The sequence below is a fragment of the Rhinolophus sinicus genome, chromosome 14 (assembly GCF_057876585.1).
Source record: "Rhinolophus sinicus isolate RSI-liver-muscle chromosome 14, RSI-T2T, whole genome shotgun sequence".
Taxonomy (NCBI): Eukaryota; Metazoa; Chordata; class Mammalia; order Chiroptera; family Rhinolophidae; genus Rhinolophus; species Rhinolophus sinicus.
In genome coordinates this window covers 101,260,479-101,283,348 of record NC_142514.1, presented here as the reverse complement: position 1 = coordinate 101,283,348, position 22,870 = coordinate 101,260,479, and the positions used below count along the sequence as shown (strand labels likewise).

General features: G+C 45.4%; 2 protein-coding genes across 2 annotated transcripts; one reads left to right on the top strand and one right to left on the bottom strand.

The window, feature by feature from the left end:
- Window positions 1-3,181: 3,181 nt before the first annotated feature.
- LOC141572420 (trehalase-like) lies at window positions 3,182-4,844 on the bottom strand. The gene is made up of 4 exons (XM_074337117.2): window positions 4,665-4,844; window positions 4,204-4,316; window positions 3,919-3,972; window positions 3,182-3,700 (listed from the first exon to the last, which is right to left on the bottom strand). Exons 1-4 carry the CDS (start codon window positions 4,792-4,794, stop codon window positions 3,548-3,550), a joined length of 450 nt encoding a protein of 149 aa, XP_074193218.1. The 5' UTR covers window positions 4,795-4,844; the 3' UTR covers window positions 3,182-3,547.
- LOC141572170 (trehalase-like) lies at window positions 4,843-10,846 on the top strand. Its single transcript, XM_074335353.2, has 4 exons — window positions 4,843-6,469; window positions 6,624-6,716; window positions 6,839-6,955; window positions 7,063-10,846. Exons 2-4 carry the CDS (start codon window positions 6,640-6,642, stop codon window positions 7,187-7,189), a joined length of 321 nt encoding a protein of 106 aa, XP_074191454.1. The 5' UTR covers window positions 4,843-6,469; window positions 6,624-6,639; the 3' UTR covers window positions 7,190-10,846.
- The last annotated feature ends 12,024 nt before the right edge of the window (window positions 10,847-22,870 follow it).

Here is a 22,870-nt window from a genome sequence, read left to right as displayed (position 1 = left end):
CTTAGTTTTCCCTTCATTTTTTTTCATTAGTTTCAGGTGTACAAAACAATGTAATAGTTAGACATTTATACCCCTCGCAAAGTGATAACCCTCCTCCCCCAATCTACTATCCCTCTGACATCATACACAGTCGTTACATTTCTGCTGTCTCTATTCCTTATGCTGTGCTCCACTTCCTGTGAATATATATACAAATACATGTATGTAAATATATATATAAAATTATAGTTGATATTCATTATTATTCAGCTTCAGCTTCAATTTTTCCCCTCATTTTTGAATGACAGTTTTTCCAGATATAGAATTCTTGGTGAACTTTTTATTCTTTTAACACTTTAAATATGTCTTCTTGGTGGGATGAGACAAAAAATTACAAGACATACTAAAAAGTGAAAAAGAAAACAGTTTGAAGAGACAGAGAAAGCATCAGAACCAGACTCAGATATAGAAGGGATGTTGAAAACATTGCACTGGGAATTTTAGAATAGCTACAATTAATATGCTGAGGGCTGTAATGGAAAAAGTAGACAACATCCAAAAACAGATGGGTAATGTAAGCAGAGATACTGCTTTCTGATGAGAACTTTGCAGTTAATCTTATTGAAGATTCCTTGTACCCGATGAGTCACTCCTCTCTTACTGTTTTCAAGATTTTTTTTTTGTCTTTGTCTTTCAACAGTTTGATTATACTGTCTTGGTGTGTCTCTGAGTTTCTCAGACTTGGAGTTCATTGGGCTTCTTGGATTTTTAGATTCATTTATTTCCTCAAATTTTGGCCATTATTTCTTTAAATATTCTTTCTGCCCCTTTCTTTGTCACTTCTAATTCTGGGACTCCCAAAGTGGGTATGTTGGTCTTCTTTTTTTTTTTAAAGATTTTTTTAAAAATTATTTGTTTATTTATTTTTTTAAGTCAAGTTGTTGTCCTTTCAATCTTAGTTGTGGAGGGTGCTGTTCAGCTTCAAGTTGTTGTCCTTTCAGTCTTAGTTGTGGTGGGTGCAGCTCAGCTCCAGGTCCAGTTGCCGTTGCTAGTTGCAGGGGGCACAGCCCACCATCCCTTGCGGGAGTCGAACCGGCAACCTTGTGGTTGAGAGGACATGCTCCAACCAACTGAGCCATCCGGGAGCTCAGCGGTAGCTCAGTTCAAGGTGCCATGTTCAATTTTAGTTGCAGGGGGCGCTGCCCACCATCTCTTGCGGGAGTCGAGGAATTGAACTGGCAACCTTGTGGTTGAGAGCCGGCGCTCCAACCAACAACTGAGCCATCCAGGAGGCAGCTCAGCTCAAGGTGCCGTGTTCAATCTTAGTTGCAGGGGGCAGAGCCCATCATCCCTTGCGGGAGTCGAGGAATTGAACTGGCAACCTTGTGGTTGAGAGCCCACTGGCCCATGTGGGAATCGAACCGGCAGCCTTCGGAGTTAGGAGCGTGGAGCTCTAACAGCCTGAGCCACCGGACCGGCCCCGGTATGTTGGTCTTCTTGATTGTGACCCAAAGGCCCTTTTGATTCTGTTCCCTTTTTTCATTCTTCTTCTGCCTTTCAGACGTGATAAGGTCAATTGTTCCATGTTCAAATTCTCTGATTCTTTTGCCTTCTCAGAATTTATTGAACCCTTCTAAATGAATTGTTTTTTTCATTTCAGTTATTCTACCTTTACGCTCCAGAATTTGGTTTCTTTTTATAATTTCTACCTCTTGATAGTCTCATTTTATTCATACATCCACTTTTTAAAAAAATTTATAAACTTCATATTCTACTCTACTCTACTCTTGCTTACATGATTTCTTAGGACAAGTCCAATGTAATTCTTATTCATATTTCTTTATAAGTAAGGTGTTTTTGTCCTTTGGCTTCTTTCAAGATTTTTTCTTTATCTTTGATTTTCTGCAGTTTGAATATGCTATGCCTCGGTGTAGATTTGAGGGCATTTATTCTGCTGAGTATTCTCTGAGCCTCCTGGATCTGTGGTTTGGTGTCTGCCATCAATTTTGGGAAACTTTCAGTCATTATTATTTCAAATATTACTTTTGTTCTTTTGTCTCTTCTCTTTCTGATATTCCCATTAACACACATGTTACGCCATTTGTAGTTGTCCCACAGTTCTTGAATAGTCTGTTCTGTTTGTTTCAGTCTTTTTTGTTTTTTGCTTTGATTTTGAGTTTTAGAAGTTTCTATTGACGTATCCTCAAACTCACTGATTCTTTCCTCAGCTGTGTCCCATTTATTAAAGAGCCTATCAAAGGCTTTCTTCATATCTGTTACAGTGTTTCTTATTTCTAGAATTTTTTATTCTAAGAATTTCCATCTCTCTGCTTACATTACCCAATTGTTTTTTTATATTATCTACTTTTTTCATTACAGCCCTCAGCATATCAACTGGAGCTACTTTAAAATTCCCGATGTAATAGTTACAACATCCCTTCTTTATCTGAGTCTGGTTCTGATGCTTTCTCTGTCTCTTCAAACTGTTTTCTTTTTTACCTTTTAGTATGCTTTGTAATTTTTTGTTGAAAACTGGACATGATGTATTGGGTAAAAGAAACTTAGTATTGTTTCTTGTAGAGGTTTTGGAATGTGAGTTTTTGCTCTGGTAAGTTGTGATTCTCTGTATTCACCTGTCTGTCTCCCCAGTTTTGGGGGTAACAGTTTTCTCTGTAACCTCAATTTTCTGACAGATCTAAGAGTTGTTAAATTTTGGTTGTTCAATTTTTAAATTGTTGTTCAAACATAGTGAAGGCTTTCAATCTGCTTACATGCTGGACAACAAACTGGAAATACTTATTTGATTTCTTTGTAATTTCTATTTCATTATTGATATTTTTTTTTATTTGGTGCAACATTGTCATTACACTTTCCTTTACTTCTTTAAATACAGTTTACTTTAGTTCTTTTAACATATTTATAATAGTCACTTTGAAGATTTTTCTTTTAATTCTGACCTTTGGTCATTCTCAGGCAGTTTTTCTTCTCTATTGTTTCACGTCATGCACTCCTATGTCTTTGCATGTCTCATAATTTATTTTGTTGAAAAATGGACATTTTGGATAACATACTGCAGCAAATCTGGGTACTGGCTCTCCTCTGTCCCTCTCTATCCTAACCAAGGCTTCAAAAGGGCAGTGTTTGATACTTGTTCTGACCTCACCTTCCTTTCCAGCACTGGGCCATGGTTGCTGGGCCCAGGCTGGGTAATTTCAGTATTTGTAAGCATCTCAACAGAACAATAAAGCATTTGGAGTATGTGTTTGGGAGACCAAGTTGTGTGCGGCACTGGGATGCGGTCTGTGGGGTAGCAGGGCTGCTAGGTCTTCCCCCACAGAGCAGGATTTCCACCTTATTATTCCACCCAGGGCCCAACCTATGACCTCCATGTCCCTACTCTGTCCCCACTCCACTATGACCGAGGACTGGCTGGGGGCATAGGAGGGCATGGGGTCTCCAGGGATGGAGGATGAAGAGACAGAAGAAGGTAGGGACTCATGCACAAGTTTAATGAGGCAGAAGCTGGAGCCAGAGGAGGAACTGAAGGCAGACGGGACACCGAGGCCCATCACTGTGGCAGGGAGCTGAGCAGGAGGCTAAGCAACAGGGCAGCTGCGAGGCAGTGGGGCTCCAGGAAAGCTGTCTGGGTCCCTGAGCTCAGCCGGTCACCGTAGCGGTCCAAGAGCATCAGGACCACTCCGTTGGTCCAGCCAAACCCCTCCTGGAGAGAGGCATGGCCAGTGGGGCAAGACCTTTGGGGGAGGTCCTTGTAGGGGGTATGGGATCTCTACCCAGAGGCTCTGGCCCTGCCTCGCCTCAGGAGTGCCAAGGAGCACCAGTCAGGCTCCTCCCTGTGGACCTACAGCCTAGAGAGGGGAGGTCATGGTCAGCTGGGAGAGCAGAGGCCCATAGTTCCCTCTAGGTTGTTGGCCCACTCACCTGAACTTCATACTCCCCTCCGCCACCCGGCTGTCCACCGTTGCTGATGTCATACTGGGGACAAGAGGGCAAGCTCTAAGGTCAGTACTACCCCCAGCCCACGCACCCCAGCCCTCTAGGGGAAGCGAGAAATAGCCCCTTTGGGAGAAGCTGCTCTGGTCTGCAGTGCCCAAGAATAGCCACTGGGTGCCGCCACTGTCCCTGGGCCTGGACTTTGCAAAGCCTGACAATCCCATGTCACCATGGGAAGGAAGACTGGTGGGACGGGGCTCAGCGCCAGCTCACCTTCTCGTACATGGCTGACTTTTGGGAGTAGACATCAAAATTGGTTCGGATCCAATTCTGCGCCAGCTGGAAAGCCACTTCCTGGGTCCTGGGTGAAGGAGACTTGGCCAGACCTAGACCCCGCCCCGAGGCAGGACACTGAATCTCCAGAGCCTCCATCTCATGGGGAGCAGAGGCCCAAGCCTAACTCTCTTCAAGGAGGGAAAGAGGGCCCTAAGACCTCCTTCCGGGAGCCACAGGCCAACCTGCTCTAATCCAGGGCGCAGGTTTGGAGGGAGAGGACGGCCGATTCCCCTGACGGGTGGGAGTGGACGTAAATGTTCGCTGAGTGGGAGGCCGAGAGAGCAGAGGAGTCAGAGAGAGGCCCCCACACCCTTTGTTCACACCTCCCTAGTACTAGGGAGGCCGACCCTCTACACCCACAGGATAAGGCCTTGGATATGCCCATCCCTGCCTCCTACCTCTGATGACCAAGTCCTGCAGGGGAGCCCAAGCATTGGGGAAGTCCCACTGCTGGCCTGTCTTCCAGAGAGAGGTCGGGATCCCATACTGGTAGGTCAGGCTCTTGCTGTCCTGGAAGGTTCCAGACATTATTATGACTGTGGGTGGGGGCTGGGGGGGGGGGGGAGCCAGGTGGCTGGGCCCTCCTAAAGCCAGATGTCCCTTTGCTGGCCTTCTCTTCTTGGCTCACAGCTGCCCCCTGGTGGCTGCATCGGGACTCAGGCCAAGACTCGGGGTTGGAAGCAGGAGGAGGAGGCTGTCACTTGCCAGAAGTCACTGCTCAGAGTCAGGGAGAGAACAGGTGGTCCTGTGCCTAGTGTACCAGCCCGCCAGCTGCCCCCCTTACCTCCAGGTATTTCAGAGCCTTGTCCACGACACCTGGGTCAGAGAAGCAGCCAGCCCAGAGAGGAGCGAGGTTGGATGGATAAAACTCTGGGATCTTTCTGTGCCCATGGTTGTAGTGGAAGAAGACACCTGTCTCCACATCAAACAGGACGGCCTTCAGGGCAGTGAAACACTGTTTCTGCAAACTTCAGCACTCCATAGTTTTGGAGTCATTCTCTGGGGTGGCATTAGTTTAGATGGAGTAACCAGGGTTCCTTACCTTGGCCTCTAACAAAGAGCTCTAGAGCTATAAGAATTTTATAAAGAATTTCTGAAAAAGAACAGGGCAACATCCTCTTCTAACTCCTCACCTCCTCCCTGAAGCCCTCCCAGCCTCTCCCCAGGCAAACCTAGCCTGTCCTTCTGCCTCCAGCCTGCCCAGTCTTCCTCAACACCACATGGTAATTGCTCCCTCTCCTCCCTGAGCTCCTCAGGCCAGGACTCTGCTCAGGAATGATCACTGCTGCTGCTGATGGTGGCCCAGCCCTGTGAGCAGCACAGTCCTTTCATTGGCACTTTCTCTCCTGTTGTCTGAGGCTCAGAGAGGGCAGTGCACTGTCCAAGCCTGCACGGCACCTGTCCTCCCACCCGGCCTCCCCGGGCCCTGGCACCCACAGGCAGAGTGGTGTTCTGGGCTCCTTGGCTAGTGTGGGCTGCTTCCCCCGCCAGCCCCCACACCAACAAACCCAAGCCCCATTCCATTGCTCCCCTCAAAACCTCTCTCCCACTAAAACCACACTCACTCATACAGAACTATCAGGAAAGGAACAGAGCAAATACCTGTCATGGACACACAGCAAGCCCCCTCTGATCCTACCTTGCTCTCTCTTGGCCACGTTCACCCACATCTACCTCACTGGGGAAAGGATGGGCCAGAGAATGGGGGGCCCTGTGTCTCTGGGTCTGGCTTGCTGGTGGCAGCAGAGATTCGGAAGGCAAGGGGAGCCGGAAACAATGGTCCCCTACCTGGGTCCTAGGAGTGGCGGCTGCTTGGTGAGCACCTGCTGCTGCCGGGCTGAGTGGCCGGGGCTCCCACACACCATCGCACTCAGTGGGGACTCCAGAGGCCCACATGTGGGGGTGAGCAGACCAGATTCCCAGAGGCCCAGACCTTGATCACACCCACAGAGCTGGGCATTAGCAGAGCAGAACCCAAGCCCGGGCTGACTGGCTCCAAAGCCTGCATCTGCCAGGGCCTCCACTGCCCCAGCCCCCTCCAGCCTCCACTCCGTGGGAAAGTAGGGGGTCTAGGCTCCCCGTGCCCTCTCTCCTGACTGTAGGTGAAGCCAGAGGTCCTCCGCCACCCTGAGCGGTTCTCTCTGATCTACTCACAACACCCGTTCATTGTGCCCGGCGGGCGCTTTCTCGAGTTCTACTACTGGTGAGTAGCCAGGGGCTTCAGGGATGGGAGTGGTGGGGAGCCCAGGGCCAGCGGGTGGCCTGAGCATGGTGCGGCACCCTGTGGCCTGAGTGTGCAGGGCAGAGGGCGGTGCAGGGATGCCTGAGCAGGAAGCCTGAGCTGTCCCTTTTCCCAGGGACTCCTACTGGGTGATGGAGGGTCTGCTCCTCTCTGAGATGCCTGAGACGGTGAAGGGCATGCTGCAGAACTTCCTGGACCTGGTGCAAACGTAAGAGGGCGCTGGGCACCTCAAGGCCGGGGTGGAGAAGCAGGTGCCATGGGCTCGGAGCTGGATCGGTCTTGGCTCTGGCAGCTGGGCAGGGGCGTGTTAGCAGGCTTCCTTCTCGACAGCTATGGACATGTCCCCAACGGGGCCCGCGTGTACTACCTGCAGCGCAGCCAGCCCCCACTCCTGACGCTCATGATGGACCGCTATGTGACTCACACCAACGACATCGCCTTCCTACGGTGGGGACCCCCTCCCTGTGCTTCCCTGCAGCCCCCACACCTGAGACCTCCCAGGGTGGGACTGGGGAGGTGTGCCCGGGCTGAGGTGGTGCCTGGCTCCACCCCAGGGACAATATTGGGACCCTAGCCTTGGAATTGGACTTCTGGACTGAGAACAGGAACATCTCTGTGAGCTTGGGGGAAAAGAGCTACGTCCTGAATCGCTATTATGTCCCTTATGGGGGACCCAGGTGAGGAACCTCCTGACCAGCATTTGAGTGTCACCAGGCCCCTGGCAGGAGGGCAAGTGACTTAGCCCCACCTCTCTGATGGATGGTGACTGTGGGGATGGGGGCCTATGTTCTCAGGAAGGGAGTCATGATCTGTGCTCTGGGGGTCGTGTAGCCCCAGGCGTACACCACCCTCACCCAGCTTCATGCCACTTGACCAGGCCACAGAAAGACCACATAAAGTCTGTAGCAGTGACTGCCCAAATCGGGAAAGGTGGTGGTAAGGCTGGTTAGGCTGCTCTGTGAGGCATCAGCATTCTCTGGGGGTCCAGGGCCTGCCTGGGGCAGCAGAGACGCTAGAGGACAAAGAAGCAGGGAAGATACCACCATGATTAGAGGCCAGGCCCTGCAGTGAGGGGGACAGGAGAGCTCTGTCCTGGCAAGAGGAGAGGAGGAGCCGAGAGTTGCAGGACACAGGAGGGCAGACCACTGTGGGGCCTTCTTCTTTGCAGCTTGGCCACCAGCCTGTGCACCACAGTGCTGCCCCCTCCTCCCAGGGCAGGGTCCACCCCTTGCCAAGGGTTTGGAACTAGAAAAGGGTGCCTCAAGTCCCCTCCCCCAACTTTGCTGCTCAAACCACAGCCACCTGTGAGTCAAAAACACCTCTTTTTTTTTAACCCTCCGTTGCCTGAAAGATGTGCATGGTTGAGGATGAGTCATAAGCACTGCCTGCACACACAGTGATTCCCCCCACTTGCTCTCAGGCTTTGCACGTTTCTGCATTTCTGCCCATGGCAGCACTTTTTGCAGAGAGAGTTTAGAAGGTGCATCTGGGCTAGGCCAAAGCCTGGTGCTGTTGTCTGTGGCTGCCTCTGCCTACCCAGGCTGCCCCAACTCTTGTTGTCACCTCAACCACTGTGACTTCCTCTCCCGATGGGAACAGGGACCAGGGTAAGGGGCTCCCTCATACCCACACTGCTGGGCATCTCCCTGCTAGGCTAGGAGTTCCACTGCCACAGCCCAATATCAGCAAAATTCAGATGCTCCCAGGTGACCCCCTGAAGTCACACATGCTTTCTCCTGCACAGGCCCTGTAATCAATGGGATTAAATGTTTGCTAGCCTTCCTGAGAGATGTTTTAAATCACAACTGGGTCCCAGGAGAACCCCCACTGAAGACTTGACTATGTCATTACGGGCATGTACCTTTGGGCAACTCATTTCACCATTCCAGGTTATTTATGTATAAATTGAAGCCTTTGCTCTCTAGTAGGGGTTGCAAAGTCCAGTACACAAATGTGTGAAATAGGTTGGGGTAAGGGAACTAACAGTACAAGGGGGGTGATGCATGGTGGGCCCATTTTGAGGAGTGAACTGGAAGTGCATTCCTGTGGTTAACTAAGGTAATATGGGGTCCTTATTTGCTACATCTTTCAATTTTTCAAGGTAAGGTGTAAATTCATATTTTTATGTAAAATATCCCAATGTTTAAGTGTTGCAATGTCCCAAATTCTGACGGTAAATCTCGGAGTGATTCCTGTGTGCGTGTGAGGAGTGGTGAGGACGAGAACCACTACCCAGCCTCCCCTTCTCCCAGGAGTGTCCAGGGCCCCACCCTTGAATGAGGACTCAGCCTGGGGTGTTGATTCTCAACTATTTGGTGATGCTTTACATTGAGATACTCTGTACATATTGAGATCCTTATAAATCCTCTTATAAATCCAAAAGAAAAAGAATAGTGTCACGCTTGGAAGACATCTACAGAATAACTATGGATGGCTGATAAACATATGTTTGATTATTTTTCTCTGGATCAGGCCTCAGCCCACAAGGATGCAGCCTGCTTCCCCTGGAGTGTCGGTGCCCTGACCTCCTTGGATGTCAAGACCTGAGTCTCAGCACTTAGCTTCTCTGCTCAGACTTTCTTTTTTTAAAAAAACTTTTATTTATTCTAAGTGTGTTTTTCCAGGACCCATCAGCTCCAAGTCAAGTAGTTGTTTCAGTCTAGTTGTGGAGGGCGCAGCTCACAGTGGCCCATGCGGGGATCAAACCGGCGACCTTGTTGTTACAAGCACCGCGCTCTAACCCTGAGCTCACCAGCCGCCCCTGCCCAGACTTTCTTAATACATTTACAACCAGGTGCATCATCAGTGGGAAAAACAACACTTTAAAATATCTATTTAGCTTTGATTTTGCAGTGAGGTTGCAGGCTGTATGGAGGCAGGACTGAGAAGGGGACCCCAAAAGATAGCTCAGGCTTCTCTTAGTTCTGTTATTCAGCTCTGGGCCCAAAATTATGCCCTCACTCAGCAAAACCCCTGCATCTTACTAGCCCTGCATCTTACTGAACCCGTCATCCTTGGAGGGCAGCTGGCGGGGTATGGCGTGGGGTTTCTAATTATCCCTATGCCAAAGTATTTTTTAAGAAAGAATTACTTACTACAGGGCTACAATCATCAAAACAGCATGGTATTGGCAGACAGACACATAGACCAATGGAATAGAATTGAGAACCCAGAAATAAAACCACATAAATATGGACAGATAATTTTTAACAAAGAAGCTAAAAACATACAGTGGAGGAAAGGCAGCCTCTTCAATAAATGGTGCTGGGAGAATTGGATAGCCACGTGCGAAAGAATGAAACTGGACTGCTATCTGTCACCATGTACCAAAGTTAATTCAAAATGAATCAAAGACTTAAGCATAAGACCTGACACAATAAACTATATAGAAGAAAACATAGGTACTAAACTTATGGACCTTGGGTTCAAAGAGCATTTTATGAATTTGACTCCAAAGGCAATGGAAGTAAAAGCTAAAATAAACGAATGGGACTATATGAAACTTAAAAGCTTCTGCACAGCAAAAGAAACCATTGACAAAATAAAGAGAAAACCAACTGAATGGGAGAAGATTTTTGCAAACAGTGCCTCTGATTAGGGGCTAATATCCAAAATATACAAGGAACTCATGAAACTCAACAACAAAAACAAACAAACACCTAATTGAAAAATGGGCAGAGGACCTGAAGAGATATTTCTCCAAAGAGGACATACAAATGGCAAATAGACATATGAAAAAAATGCTCAACATCACTAATCGTCAGAGAAATGCAAATCAAAACCACAATGAGATATCACCTCACCCCAGTCAGAATGGCTATCATCAACAAGACAAATAGTAACAAATGTTGGAGAGGCTGTGGAGAAAAAGGAACCCTCATACACTGTTGGTGGGAATGCAGACTGGTGCAGCCACTATGGAAGGCAGTGTGGAGGTTCCTCAAAAAATTACTAATAGAATTACCATATGACCCAGCAATCCCTCTCCTGGGTATCTACCCAAAAAATCTGAAAACATTTATCCATAAAGACAAGTGTGCTTTAATGTTCATTGCAGCTTTGTTTACGGTGGCCAAGACATGGAAACAACCAAAATGTCCTTCGATAGATGAATGGATAAAGAAGTTATGGTAGGTATACACAATGGAATGCTATTCAGCGGTAACAAAAGATAATATAGGAACATTTGTGACAACATGGATGGATCTTGAGAGTATAATGCTAAGCGAAATAAGTCAGACAGAAAAAGCAGAGAACCATATGATTTCACTGATATGTGGTATATAAACCAAAAACAACAAAAGAACAAGACAAACAAATGAGAAACAAAAACTCATAGACACAGACAATAGTTTAGTGGTTACCAGAGGGTAAGGGGGGTGGGGGGTGGGAGATGAGGGTAAAGGGGGATCAAATATATGGTGATGGAAGGAGAACTGACTCTGGGTGGTGAACACACAATGGGATTTATAGATGATGTGATACAGAATTGTACACCTGAAATCTATGTAACTTTACTAAAAATTGTCACCCCAATAAATTAAAAAGAAAAAAAGAAAAAGAATTACTAATTTCCTTCTCAGTGTCTATTCTCAGCGTGACCAGTGTTTTAAAAACGTTGATTTCCCAGGCTCCCCTGCAGTTAGGGGTGGCCAGGGACCCACTTTTGACAAACGAGAGGTAAGTGAAAGTCACTGGAAAAGGCTCCTGTAAAAGCTCCTTAAGGGAGGTAAGACTCAGCCAGCTTTGCACTTTGTCCTTTGCCCTCCCCGCTCCTTCCTGCTTTGAGCACAGATGAAGTGCTTGGAACTGCAGAACGCACCTTGCAACCACAAGGCAATGAATCTGAGGCTAAAAACCACATGCTTAAGATGGGAGAGCAGAAAGATGGAGAATGACTTCAACCTCCACGGCACCTTTGAGTCACGACAGCCCGTTATATAAGAAACACAAAGCCACTGGTTTTCAGATTTCTGTCACTTTTCACTAAATGGAGTCTCTAACAAGTCCTTCTTCTGAGGCCTTCTGGTCAGTACATTTTCCTTTATTCCCATTACATGTCCAGCGATATTCTAATGTCACAGTAATATTGTGGTGTTCTTGCCTGCCTGGCCTAACGTCAGTCTAGGTCTGGGTGTGAGGGGCAGATCAATCAATCAATCAATCAATCAATCAATCAATCAATCTATCATCTATCTATCTATCTATCATCTAGCCTCTATCTACTGCCATATCAGATGATGCTAAGCAGAGGCACTGATCACCTTTCTCACAGTCTTGTCGTATGGAAATCCACTCCAGCCCCCGGGCTTCTCATCAGTGCTGGAGCAAACAGTTCCCGGAATCCCCTTGGGCAGCAAGGCCAGGCTGGTGCTGAGTGCTGGCCGGAAAGTAACACTTGCAGCTTCTGGGTTCTAGTGGTGTTCTATTATGTTTCATGACCTGATTACAAAGCATTTGCTTTACAATGATCTGTTAAATTGCCATACACTTTCCTGCATTGTGCTTTCATTCATAATAAAATCATTTGAAAAGTAGCCCATCTGCCTGCTTGGTTTGGCTCTTTTGCACAGGAGGGGCTGAGGGGCCTGCGACAGCTGGAGGTGGGACTGGGTCGTAGAGCCAGCATGTGATGCAGCTTCCTGCCACAGAGCAGGTGGGCAGGCTGGGCCCTGACTGATCTGTGGAACGCTAATACGAAGCTAAATGTCACTCATTCTCTTCGAATAGCTGCACACCTGCAGATAAGCAGTTTCTGTTGTGGTGAGAAGTAGTTAAACAAATAAAAGGGCAGGTGAGGAGCAAGCTGGTCTTTAATATGACAGCCCTTCACTGCTGTGAAACTCCTGCCCCAGTCGAACACCTCCCACACACTTTGCTCAATCAGTGCTACATGCAAGTGCAGGAACTCAGGGCTTCGGGAGCACCTGTGCGGGAGCACAGAGTCATCCACCTGCAGCCCCCACACCACCCCTGGGACTGCCTGCCTTTGACCGCTGAGGCCAAGGCTGCCTCTGAATGTGGTCTCAGATACTGACCCTAGTTCTGCCACATTTGGTGTCCATGAGTGCAGGCAAGTAATATGACCTCTTTGAGCCTTAGTTTCCTCATTCGCAAAGTGGGGATGATAATATCTCTTCTAGAGAGTTGCAGGAATGAGATGATGTGTTTTAGATATGCAGATAGTCAACTAAGGGTAGCACCTGCTTTGTTAATGGGTAGAGATGCCTCAGTTAATTCATTCCAGCAGCTGAGGGGCCAAGAGAAGGACTGTTCCCTCCAAGTGGACTCATATCACATAGCTGACAAACTTTCCTGAGGGATTGACAGAAGGTATGCTTAAGGTACCGCCAGGCTTCCCTAGAAGGACCTCCTTGTCAGCAATCACCACACGGCTGCTCCTTCAGGACTCCTCATGCTCTTAACCTTGTAAGACACAATACTATGGCCTGAGGTGGGTCAGTGTCTGAGACCACACTGGAAAGTAACATTCCAGATTTTCCCATAAAAGGCAGCCTTTAGCACTCACAGCTTCTGAAGGTGGCTTGTTAATAGCTTCGATTCCTCAGGTGGTTTCTCTGCCCTTCCACTCCTGCGGGTTCTTGCAAGAGGACGTGTTTGGTCAGCCTGGAGAAGGTGGGTCTGGAAGGATCTTCTGACTTTGCAACTTGCAGGCTCTGTTCAGAATTGGCAAATAAGTGAAGACTGCTCAGGAACCCTTAGGGGAGGAGCTTATTCTTAGGGTGAAGCCTCCTCAGTATGTGTAATACAGACAGGACTATTATAGGACTCCTACTTAACAAGCATACAAAACATTTTGTTCCTTCAAATTATGAAAAACTCAAAGTATATTGAAAAGTTTAGAGTGCAGTAATAAGAAACACAAGTACGAGGTCAGAGAAAAAAATACAGTGAATGTTTAAATTAAAAAATTTTTTTTACAATTTATTACAATAAAAGACACATTGCCGTTAATCCCCCTTAAAATACTCCCCCTCACTTTGAGCACACTTTCCCCATCATTCTTGCCACTTTCTGAAGCAGTTCTGGAAGTGGTGAATATACATAACATAAAATTTACCATTTTCACCATTTGTAAGTGGTATTAAGTATCTTCACATTGTTGTGCAACCATCACCATTATCCATTTCCAGAACATTTTCATCTTCCAAAGTTGAAACGGTGTGCCCATTAATCAATAACCCCCCTCATTTCTTTCTCTCCATAGCTCCTGGCAACCACCATTCCACTTTCTGTCTCTATGAATTTATGGTTCTTCATATAAGTGGAATTATATAATATTTGTTCTTTTGAGTCTGGTTTATTTCACTAAGTATAGGGTCTTCATGGTTCATCTATATTGTAGCATATGTCAGAATTTCCTTCCTTTTGAAGGCTGAATAATATTCCATTGTTTGTAAAACTACATTTTGTTTATCCATCCATCTGTTTGTGGCCATGGTTGCTTCCACATTTTGTCTGTTGCGAATAATGCTGCTATAAATATGGGTGTACAAATATCTGTTCAAGTACTTGTTTTCAATCCCAGTAGTAGAATTCCTAGATCGTATGGTAATTCTATGTTTAATTTTTTGAAGAACTGCTATACTGCTTTTCATATTTTAAGATCTTATGTACAGGGTATTGTACTGTAGCACTTGCAATTTGCTGCCCCTTTTTTTCTTTTCTTTCCTTTTTTTTTTCTGCTGGTATGTGTCTGAGATTTAGGCATGTTAAAACGTGGAACTAATCTGAGAAGCAATGTCTTTTCTCTTACAAGTTTAAGTATTGTTATTATTTGGACTTATTTTTACCATCTTATTTTGGTGTTTGCTTATTTGTTTGTTTGTTTTCCTTCCCTTGTTTCCTACTCTTATCAAATTTATTGAATCTTTTAATTATTTTTTTCTAGCTTTAGAATTCATTTGTTTTCTTGGAAATTATAGGTTTTACTCCTATTCTTTAGTGCTTATCTCTACATCTTTTCACATGCACACTAACTCTAAAATTAATAAAAAAAATAAAAAACGATTATCCTGTGAAGGAGGAAGGGCCTTTGTAACACTTTAACTCTGATCACCCTTTCCATCCTCCATATTGTCAACCGCATTTCAGATCTGCCTTGTTTTCAATTCATCATCATCACTGACAGTTCCCACAATCAGTGCTTATATCCATTTACCTATTTATTTACTAATTTGTTTGCCCTTCATTACTTTTTCATCTCACTCCTTCTAAGTTCAATTTCTTTTCTCTTAAAATAAAGGTGTTAGCAGCTCTAACACCAACAATATGTTATGGTAAACTCTATAGTCTTCATCTAAAAGGTCTTTATTTCATTTTCGCTCTTTGTGGTGGATTGTCAACATAGATGGCCACCAACAGTTTTGTCCATCTCTGTAATGCACATGTCACTTCTCCCATTGAGAGGTGCAGTTTATTTCCCCTCCCCTTAAATGTGGTCTGGCTTTGTGACTTGCTTTGACCAATAGAAAGTAAAAGTGACACAATGCCAGCCACATCCTGGCTTAGTTCTGAAGAGGCCTAAACAATTCTACTTTCACCATCTTTGGATCCAGCCACTGTGAAGCTAAATCAATTGCCCTACCGGAGAGAGAGAGAGAGGCCCTGGAAGATGACAGACAACAAAGGGAGAGAGAGAGGCCCAGCCAGCCCCCAGTTATTCCAATACCTTCAGCTGAGGCACCACACAGGTGAAGCTATCTTGGGTCCTCCAGTCCTAGTTGAGCCACCCCAGCCGAAACACCATATAAAACATAGATGAACTATCCCCAATGAGTCTGCTAAATAACCAAATTGTAAGCAAAGAAATGGTGCTCATTGTTTTAACCTACTAAATTTTGGAGTGGTGTGTTATGCAGCAATAGATAACTGAAGTACTCTTGAATGAGTTAGTTTTTGTCAGAACTTTGAATTTAGCATTCCACTGACTTCTGTCTTGTATTGCTGCTGTTGAGAAGTCTCCTTTTAATTGTTTTCCTTTGTCAGGTGTTGTTTGATTTTCACTTTTAAAAAACTGAGATATAATTGACATATAACATTATGTTAGTTTCAGGTGTACAATATGATGATTTGATGTTTGTATACAGTTGACCCTTGAACATCATGGGGTGCCAACCCTCCACACAGTAGAGAATTTGAATATAACTTTTCAGTCCCCAAAAACTTCAGTCATCCCTCAGTACTCGCAAGGGATTTGTTCTAGAAACCCCCAAATCCATGGGTACTCAAGTCCCTTATAAAAAGGCGCAGAACAATGCATGCAGTTGTCTTGGCCCTCCGCCTTCACTGACTCCCAAGCATGGAAGAAAGTACTGTTTGAATCTGTGGATGCAAAACCCAGGAATAAGAGGGGCTGACTGCATATTTATTTTTAAAAATCTGCATGTAAGTAGACTTGCTCAGTTCAAATCTGTGTTGTTCAAAGGTCAACTGTATACGGATGTGTCATAATTTATTTAAGTAGTTCTATCATTAAACACTTAATAAACATAAACATTTAAGTTTATTCCTTTTTTTCTATTATAAACAATGGTGGAGAGAATGTCCTTGTATTCATATCTTTATGCACAGATGGATTCTTTCCTTTGAATAAATTTCTAGACATGGAATGGCTAGACCCTGGGGCTTAGGTGTCACGACCTTCTCAGGACGCCTGCCCCGCTGGCCACGGTTGGCTTGCTCTGCCTACAGGCCAGTTCTGTTCGCTAGCTTCCAAGCATATTAAGTTAGATATTCTCCTTTCTCGACTTTTGCAAGTGTATTGAAGTTTAAGAATTGAGCAGGCCTTCAATAGAATAGTCATTTTTGGCAAAATTTCTGCAGTTGAACCCTTTCCTACTCAAATCACTAACATTGTATGAAAGGAGCACAAAAGGTGCGAAACTCCACTTGCGTGTTTGTAGTGTTGGAGCCTGCACACCTAGGAGGGTGGTCGGGCAGTGAGAGGTGGGAGGGGTGCTTCTAGCATTTATTTAGTCTGTCTGCACCAAGCATTGTGCTAGGTGATTACTTTGTCTTATTTCATCATTTTGCCTGCCATGGGGCAGACACTCCTAGGGGGCTCAACAGCTCCCATTAAAGGGGGTGATGGCAGCATATCACAAGTTGAAATTCAAATATAAAACTATTAGGAGAGTAATTTTGGCATATACCCGCTGCATCAGTCATTCTCCCAGCAGGAAATAGGTGTCACATTCAAAATAGAGGGTTTACTTACAAAAAAGATGTGGGTGTCAGGGAATCACAGGGATTGTGCAGCAACCCAAGTTTAGTAGCAGCCAAGACTTGGCACCATGAGGCTTAAAGGGATGAGGGAGGGAAAAGCTATGGGCATCCACAGGGAGAGAATTATACCTCAAGCCACAGTGATAGATGATGTGGTCATTAGTTGAGGGACACAGCCAGTTCACAGGGAGGAAAGAAATAACCTGATCTTACTCGCCTCTCTCTCCAGTCACCTGTGAGGTTCCACCAGGATGCAGAAGGCACAGGCTGTGAACCACACAGGTCAGCCTCCTGGAGCAGAGGGCAGAGTGGAGAAGGCAACAAGGGGGGAAGACCTAGCAGGCAAAAAAAGATGGTCAATGGCGCAGCCCACCCCTTTGGACCCTCAGCATCCACTTTAGACCTTAGCTCGGGTGAAAAGCTTGCCTCCCCAACAGAGGGGACCTGGAAAGTCCTACCAGCTTTTGTACCATCGTGGGACAACGTTAATTGGTCATACTCCCAAACTGAAATCACTGGTGTTACTCAGATAAAGCAACAGGTGGAAGAGGGAGAAAAGGAAACAATTACAGTTCATGAAATGTGCCTGCTACAGTCTCCACCTCTGTAGCTGGCTGCATTCCTACAGCTTCCATTCTCTATTCTCCTTCACCTCTGCCAGCACCTTTCTGGACATGGTTCTTTGCCTGGTGGGGTGACCTGAATCTTCGTTCTTGCAGCACCTGAGTCCTTGGTTGCCTTATTTTTGGGGTTGCCACAGTTTTTCACTGACCAGGACTATGGAACAAAGGCTGCCCCAGAGACGCGCCTCCTTCCAGACACTGTCCTCCTTGTCCCACTCAATAGCATCCTAGTTGCCAGGATCAGTCACCCCACCCAGTATTGTGAGCCTTTTCCTGGCCTGTTAGTTCAGTGTCATGTTGATCCTGAAATGAGGTGGGATGTTTTCAGCTTCCAATTCACCAGAATTGTGACTGTGTTCCCTTATAACTGCTGTTCTTCTCTGGGTAGCAGGACTTCCAACTCACCATTCTCAAGGTTGTAGGGAGATAAGAAGCAAACGTTTTTCTAGTGGGTTATTAGGAATAATAGTTAAAGGGCCATTCTCATCTCCAGCCCTTTGTTCTTGGACTTTACATCTTGCTATGGGGAATATGGTGCCACATACTGGCCACTAGCTTAAGGCATATACTACACTATATCTTTTTTCTTTTCGTTTTTCTTTTTCTTTTCTTTTTTTATTGGGGAAGGGGAACAGGACTTTTTATTGGGGAACAGTATGTACTTCCAGGACTTTTTTCCAAGTCAAGTTGTTGTCCTTTCAATCTTAGTTGTGGAGGGTGCCATTCAGCTTCAAGTTGTTGTCCTTTCAGTCTTAGTTGTGGAGGGCGCAGCTCAGCTCCAGGTCCAGTTGCCGTTGCTAGTTGCAGGAACTGACAACCTTGTGGTTGAGAGCCCACTGGCCCATGTGGGAATCGAACCGGCAGCCTTCGGAGTTAGGAGCATGGAGCTCCAACCGCCTGAGCCACCGGGCCGGCCCACTATACTATATCTTGTAGGACAGAATTCCAACCTTGCAGGATGTTGTCTCTCAGCAGATAATTTTACTATCTTTCAAGCCAGAGTTTTCCAGGTGTCTCAATGAGGCCAGGTGCAAATCATGAGACTCACTGTAATCAATAAACAATGCTGACAACTGATACAACCGTCCCTGAAATTTGTCAGAACCATGGTTATAAAGCAACACTATTAGTCATTATGTCTCATGCCTTGACCGAAGGTTGGTGCCATGTAAATACTTTAGCTAAACAGCTCAGGCTAATTCTAGGATTGTTGGAACTGACCTATCACAGCATAGTCTTCCTTCATTACCTAGTCATGAGGAAATCCTCTGAGTCCATATGTGTATGTTGGCAGCACTTTAGAAGGTTGCAGTAGAGACACTGTGATCACCTAGCCATGGTCGCAGATACATATGGTTAAAAACATTTGATGGCCATTTAGGCTCTGTGGCTCATTGTGATAACTGTTTACCTTGTCTCTGATGGTTAAGTACTTGACCTTTGCCACTCAGTCTCCATTATTTCCATTGAAATTAGAGAACCCAAGTCCAACATCCCCACTCTCATCTCCAGTAGCTATCACAGCGTTCTTTGAGAATGTTGGTTTCACTCACCAATTCACTTCTCAATGCCTTGGGGAAGGGTGTGTCTTTTAGTCCTCCCAGAAAACACAAGTTAGGGAGGCCAAGCAGGTGGCAAATAATAGATCCATTCCAACACGCTCATTTCCTGGAGCCTTAGGATCCCTACCCTGATGAACTTATGACAGTAAAGACCTGGCATTTTAACCTCATTAATTATAGGCTAGAGGTTCCCAAACTTCAGTGTACATCACATTCACCTACAGGGCTTGTAAACACAGATTGTCGGGCTCCTCCCCCACAGCTTGTGATTCAGGAGATCTAAGCTGGTGTCTGAAAATCTGCACAAGGTCTGAGGATTAAGTTCGTGAACTTGCCACCGTGCACTTACATTGGCAGCACTGTACAAACAACTCCATAAGGTTTCATAGCCTCGGTAGTTCAGTGTCTCACAGCTGTGTTCATGCCGACGTGTGGCGGTGTCTTGCTGAGTGGCGTTCATTATTGTTGTCACATGTTTTGTTTGTTTGTTTGTTTGTTTGATTTTTGTTTTTGTTTTTAAAGATTTTATTGGGGAAGGGGAACAAGACTTTATTGGGGAACAGTATGTACTTCCAGGACTTTTTTCCAAGTCAAGTCGTTGTCCTTTCAATCCTAGTTGTGGAGGGTGCCGTTCAGCTTCAAGTTGTTGTCCTTTCAGTCTTAGTTGTAGAGGGCGCAGCTCAGCTCCAGGTCCAGTTGCCATTGCTAGTTGCAGGGGGCACAGCCCACCATCCCTTGTGGGAGTCGAACCGGCAACCTTGTGGTTGAGAGGACGCACTCCAAACAGCTGAGCCATCCGGCAACTGAGCCATCCGGGAGCTCAGTGGCAACTCAGCTCAAAGTGCCGTGTTCAATTTTAGTTGTGGGGGGCGCAGACCACCATCCCTTGTGGGACTCGAGGAGTTGAACTGGCAACCTTGTGGTTGAGAGCCCACTGGCCCATGTGGGAATCGAACTGGCAGCCTTCGGAGTTAGGAGCATGGAGCTCTAACTGCTTGAGCCACTGGGCTGGCTCCATGTTGTCACATGTTTTTGTGTGCCGTCGCAAGAATGTCTGAACTTGAATTAGAGCAACAAACAAACATTAAATTTCTTGTTAAATTTGGCAAGAGTGGAAGTGAAATCAGGGACATTTTAGTCCAAGTTTATGGGGATAATGCCATGAAGAAAACGGCAGTGTACAAGTGGATTAAACGTTTACCTGAGGGGAGAGAAGGCGTCACTGATGAGGAGAGGTCAGGGTGGCCAGTAACGAGCAGAACTGACAAAAACATTGCAAAAATTCATTGTATTGTGTGTCAGAATCATCGGTTGACTGTGAGAGGCATAGCAGACCAAATACATGTTGATAGAGAAACAGTCAGGAAAATCTTAACTGAAAATCTTGGCATGAGAAAGGTGTGTGCAAAAGTGGTCCCGAAGGAGCTCACTGATGAACAAAAGCAAAGGAGAATCAAAGTTTGTCAAGACCTTTCGGAGAGGCAAGACAATGTTTCGGGCCATGTTATCACTGGTGATGAAACATGGGTGTACCAATATGACCCTGAAACAAAGTGTCAAAGTGCACAATGGAAGTCAGCCAATTCTCCATGACCTTTTTCGTTCCATCAGTCCAAATCAAGAGTCAAAATGTTGTTGCTAACCTTTTTTGATATCAGAGGGATTATTCAGTATGAATTTGTACCAACTGGACAAACAGTTAACCAAGTTTACTATTTGGAAGTGCTGAAAAGTCTGTGTGAAAAAGTTAGATGAAAATGACCTGAACTTTTCACCAACAATTTGTGGCTCTTGCATCACGACAATGCACCAGTTCACATGGCACTGTCTTGTCTGTGAGGGACTTTTTAGCCAGTAAACAAATAACTGTATTGGAACACCCTCCCTACTCACTCGATCTAGCCCCCGATGACTTCTTTCTTTATCTGAAGATAAAGGAAATATTGAAAGGAAGACATTTTGATGTCATTGAAGACATCAAGTGTAGGTAATATGATGACAGCTCTGATGGCCATTCCAGAAAGAGTTCCAAAATTGCTTTGAAAGGTGGACTGGGCACTGGCTTCCATGCATAGCTTCCCAAGGGGAGTACTTCAAAGGTGACCATAGTGATATTCAGCAATGAGGTATGTAGCACTTTTTTTAGGATGAGTTCGCGAACTTAATTGTCAGACCCTGTATTTCTAACAATTGCCAGAGTGATGCTGATACTACTAGTCTAGTAACCACACTTCAAAATTCTTAAGAACCATTGCTGTGGGCCACCAATAAAGTCCAGGCTTTAATTAGCCAGGTTAGCAAATTCCAAATGCAACTCAAGACTGCTTTGGCCAAAACATTAGGTGACTGCACCCATGTCATTGAATTTGGTTTGATCAAGTTTTATACCCCCTTTCGCCTAACATGCTGAGAATTCACTCCTGTGTGTATCTGTCCAGGTTCTTGCTAATACAGATCAGCAAAATCTTGTAACTCTTTGGTGTCTAAGCAGGCCTGTGCCTCTCTGAATGGGTTTTGTTAGGGTCTACGCTCAGCACGGGCCTAGAGGTGACGATAAATGGAGCCTGAAGGGAGTCATATCAGTTTGGGAGACAATTAGCTATTACAGATATGGCCGTTTAAAAGCTTTTGTGTAGAAAATAGTTTACTCCTTGGCAGATGGGGTTACGGGGATTGGAAAAATGAGGGGGGGTGCATTTATGGGAATTTGGAGACTCAGACAGAGGTGTGTTTGTTTGTTTGTTTATTGCAGACATTAAGAGATTTTATTGGCCTTATAGCATTAGAATCTGAAAGTGTCCCCATCACAACCTAATTGCAAGAGGGAAGCATTTATGTGGTGTTTTTTTTCAATTAAAAAGATAAACTTTTAATTTTAGAATAGCTTTAAACTTACAGAAAAGTTGCAAAGATAGTACGGAGAGCTTCCATACACCCCACACCCAGTTTCCCTTATTACTACATTTGTGTGGCACATTTGTCAAAATTAATGAACCAATATTGATACACTATTAGTAACAAAAATCCATACTTAGATTTCCTTAGTTTTTCACTTAGGCTTTTTTTGTGTTCCAAGATCCCATCCAGGATACCACTTTACATTTAATTGTCGTGTCTCCTTAGGCTCCTCTTGACTGTGACAGTTTCTCCAACTTTTCCTTGTTTTTGATGACCTTGACGGTTTTGAGGAGTACTGGCCAAGTATTTTGTAGAGTGTTCTTTAATTTGGGAAGTCTGATGCTTTTCTCATGGTTATACTAGGGTTGTAGGTTTGGGGGAGGGAGACCACAAAAGGTAAAGTACCCTTCTCATCACATCATATCAAGGATGCATTCTATCAACATGACTTTTCACTGTTGAGCTTGACCTTGATCACCTGGCTGAGGTAGTGTTTGTCAGTTTTCTCTGCTACAAAGTTACTGTTTTCCTCCCTTCTTTCCACATCATTCTCTTTGGAAGGAAGTCACTATGTGCAGCCTATAGTTAAGGAATGGAGAAAGTTCAAGGTTTTTAGACTGGTTCATGTTTGCCCAAATGCCTGATCCCATAACTCAGAGTGCTACTCCTTCCCTACCAGTGTCCTTCTGTAACATGAGAGACCTGCTAGGGTTGAGGGTTCAGATCAGTACCACAATCCCATAGTCCTTACACGAGACCCAGGTCTTGGTCTTCAGCTGTATGTGTCTTGTGACTACATGTGACTCCTTCTAAGCTTCCCTTAAGTCCTTCTGGTTCTCCCTGGGTAAATATGTTAAGAGTTGAATGGCCAGATCATATCGTAGGTGTATGTTTAACAAATTGCCAGCCTGTTTCCCCAAGTAGTTATACAATTTCACATTCCAGTGTAGGAGAGTTCCAGTTCCTCCATATCTTTGCCAGCATTGTCTGTCTTTTTAATATTAGTCATTCGATAGATGTGTAGTAGTATG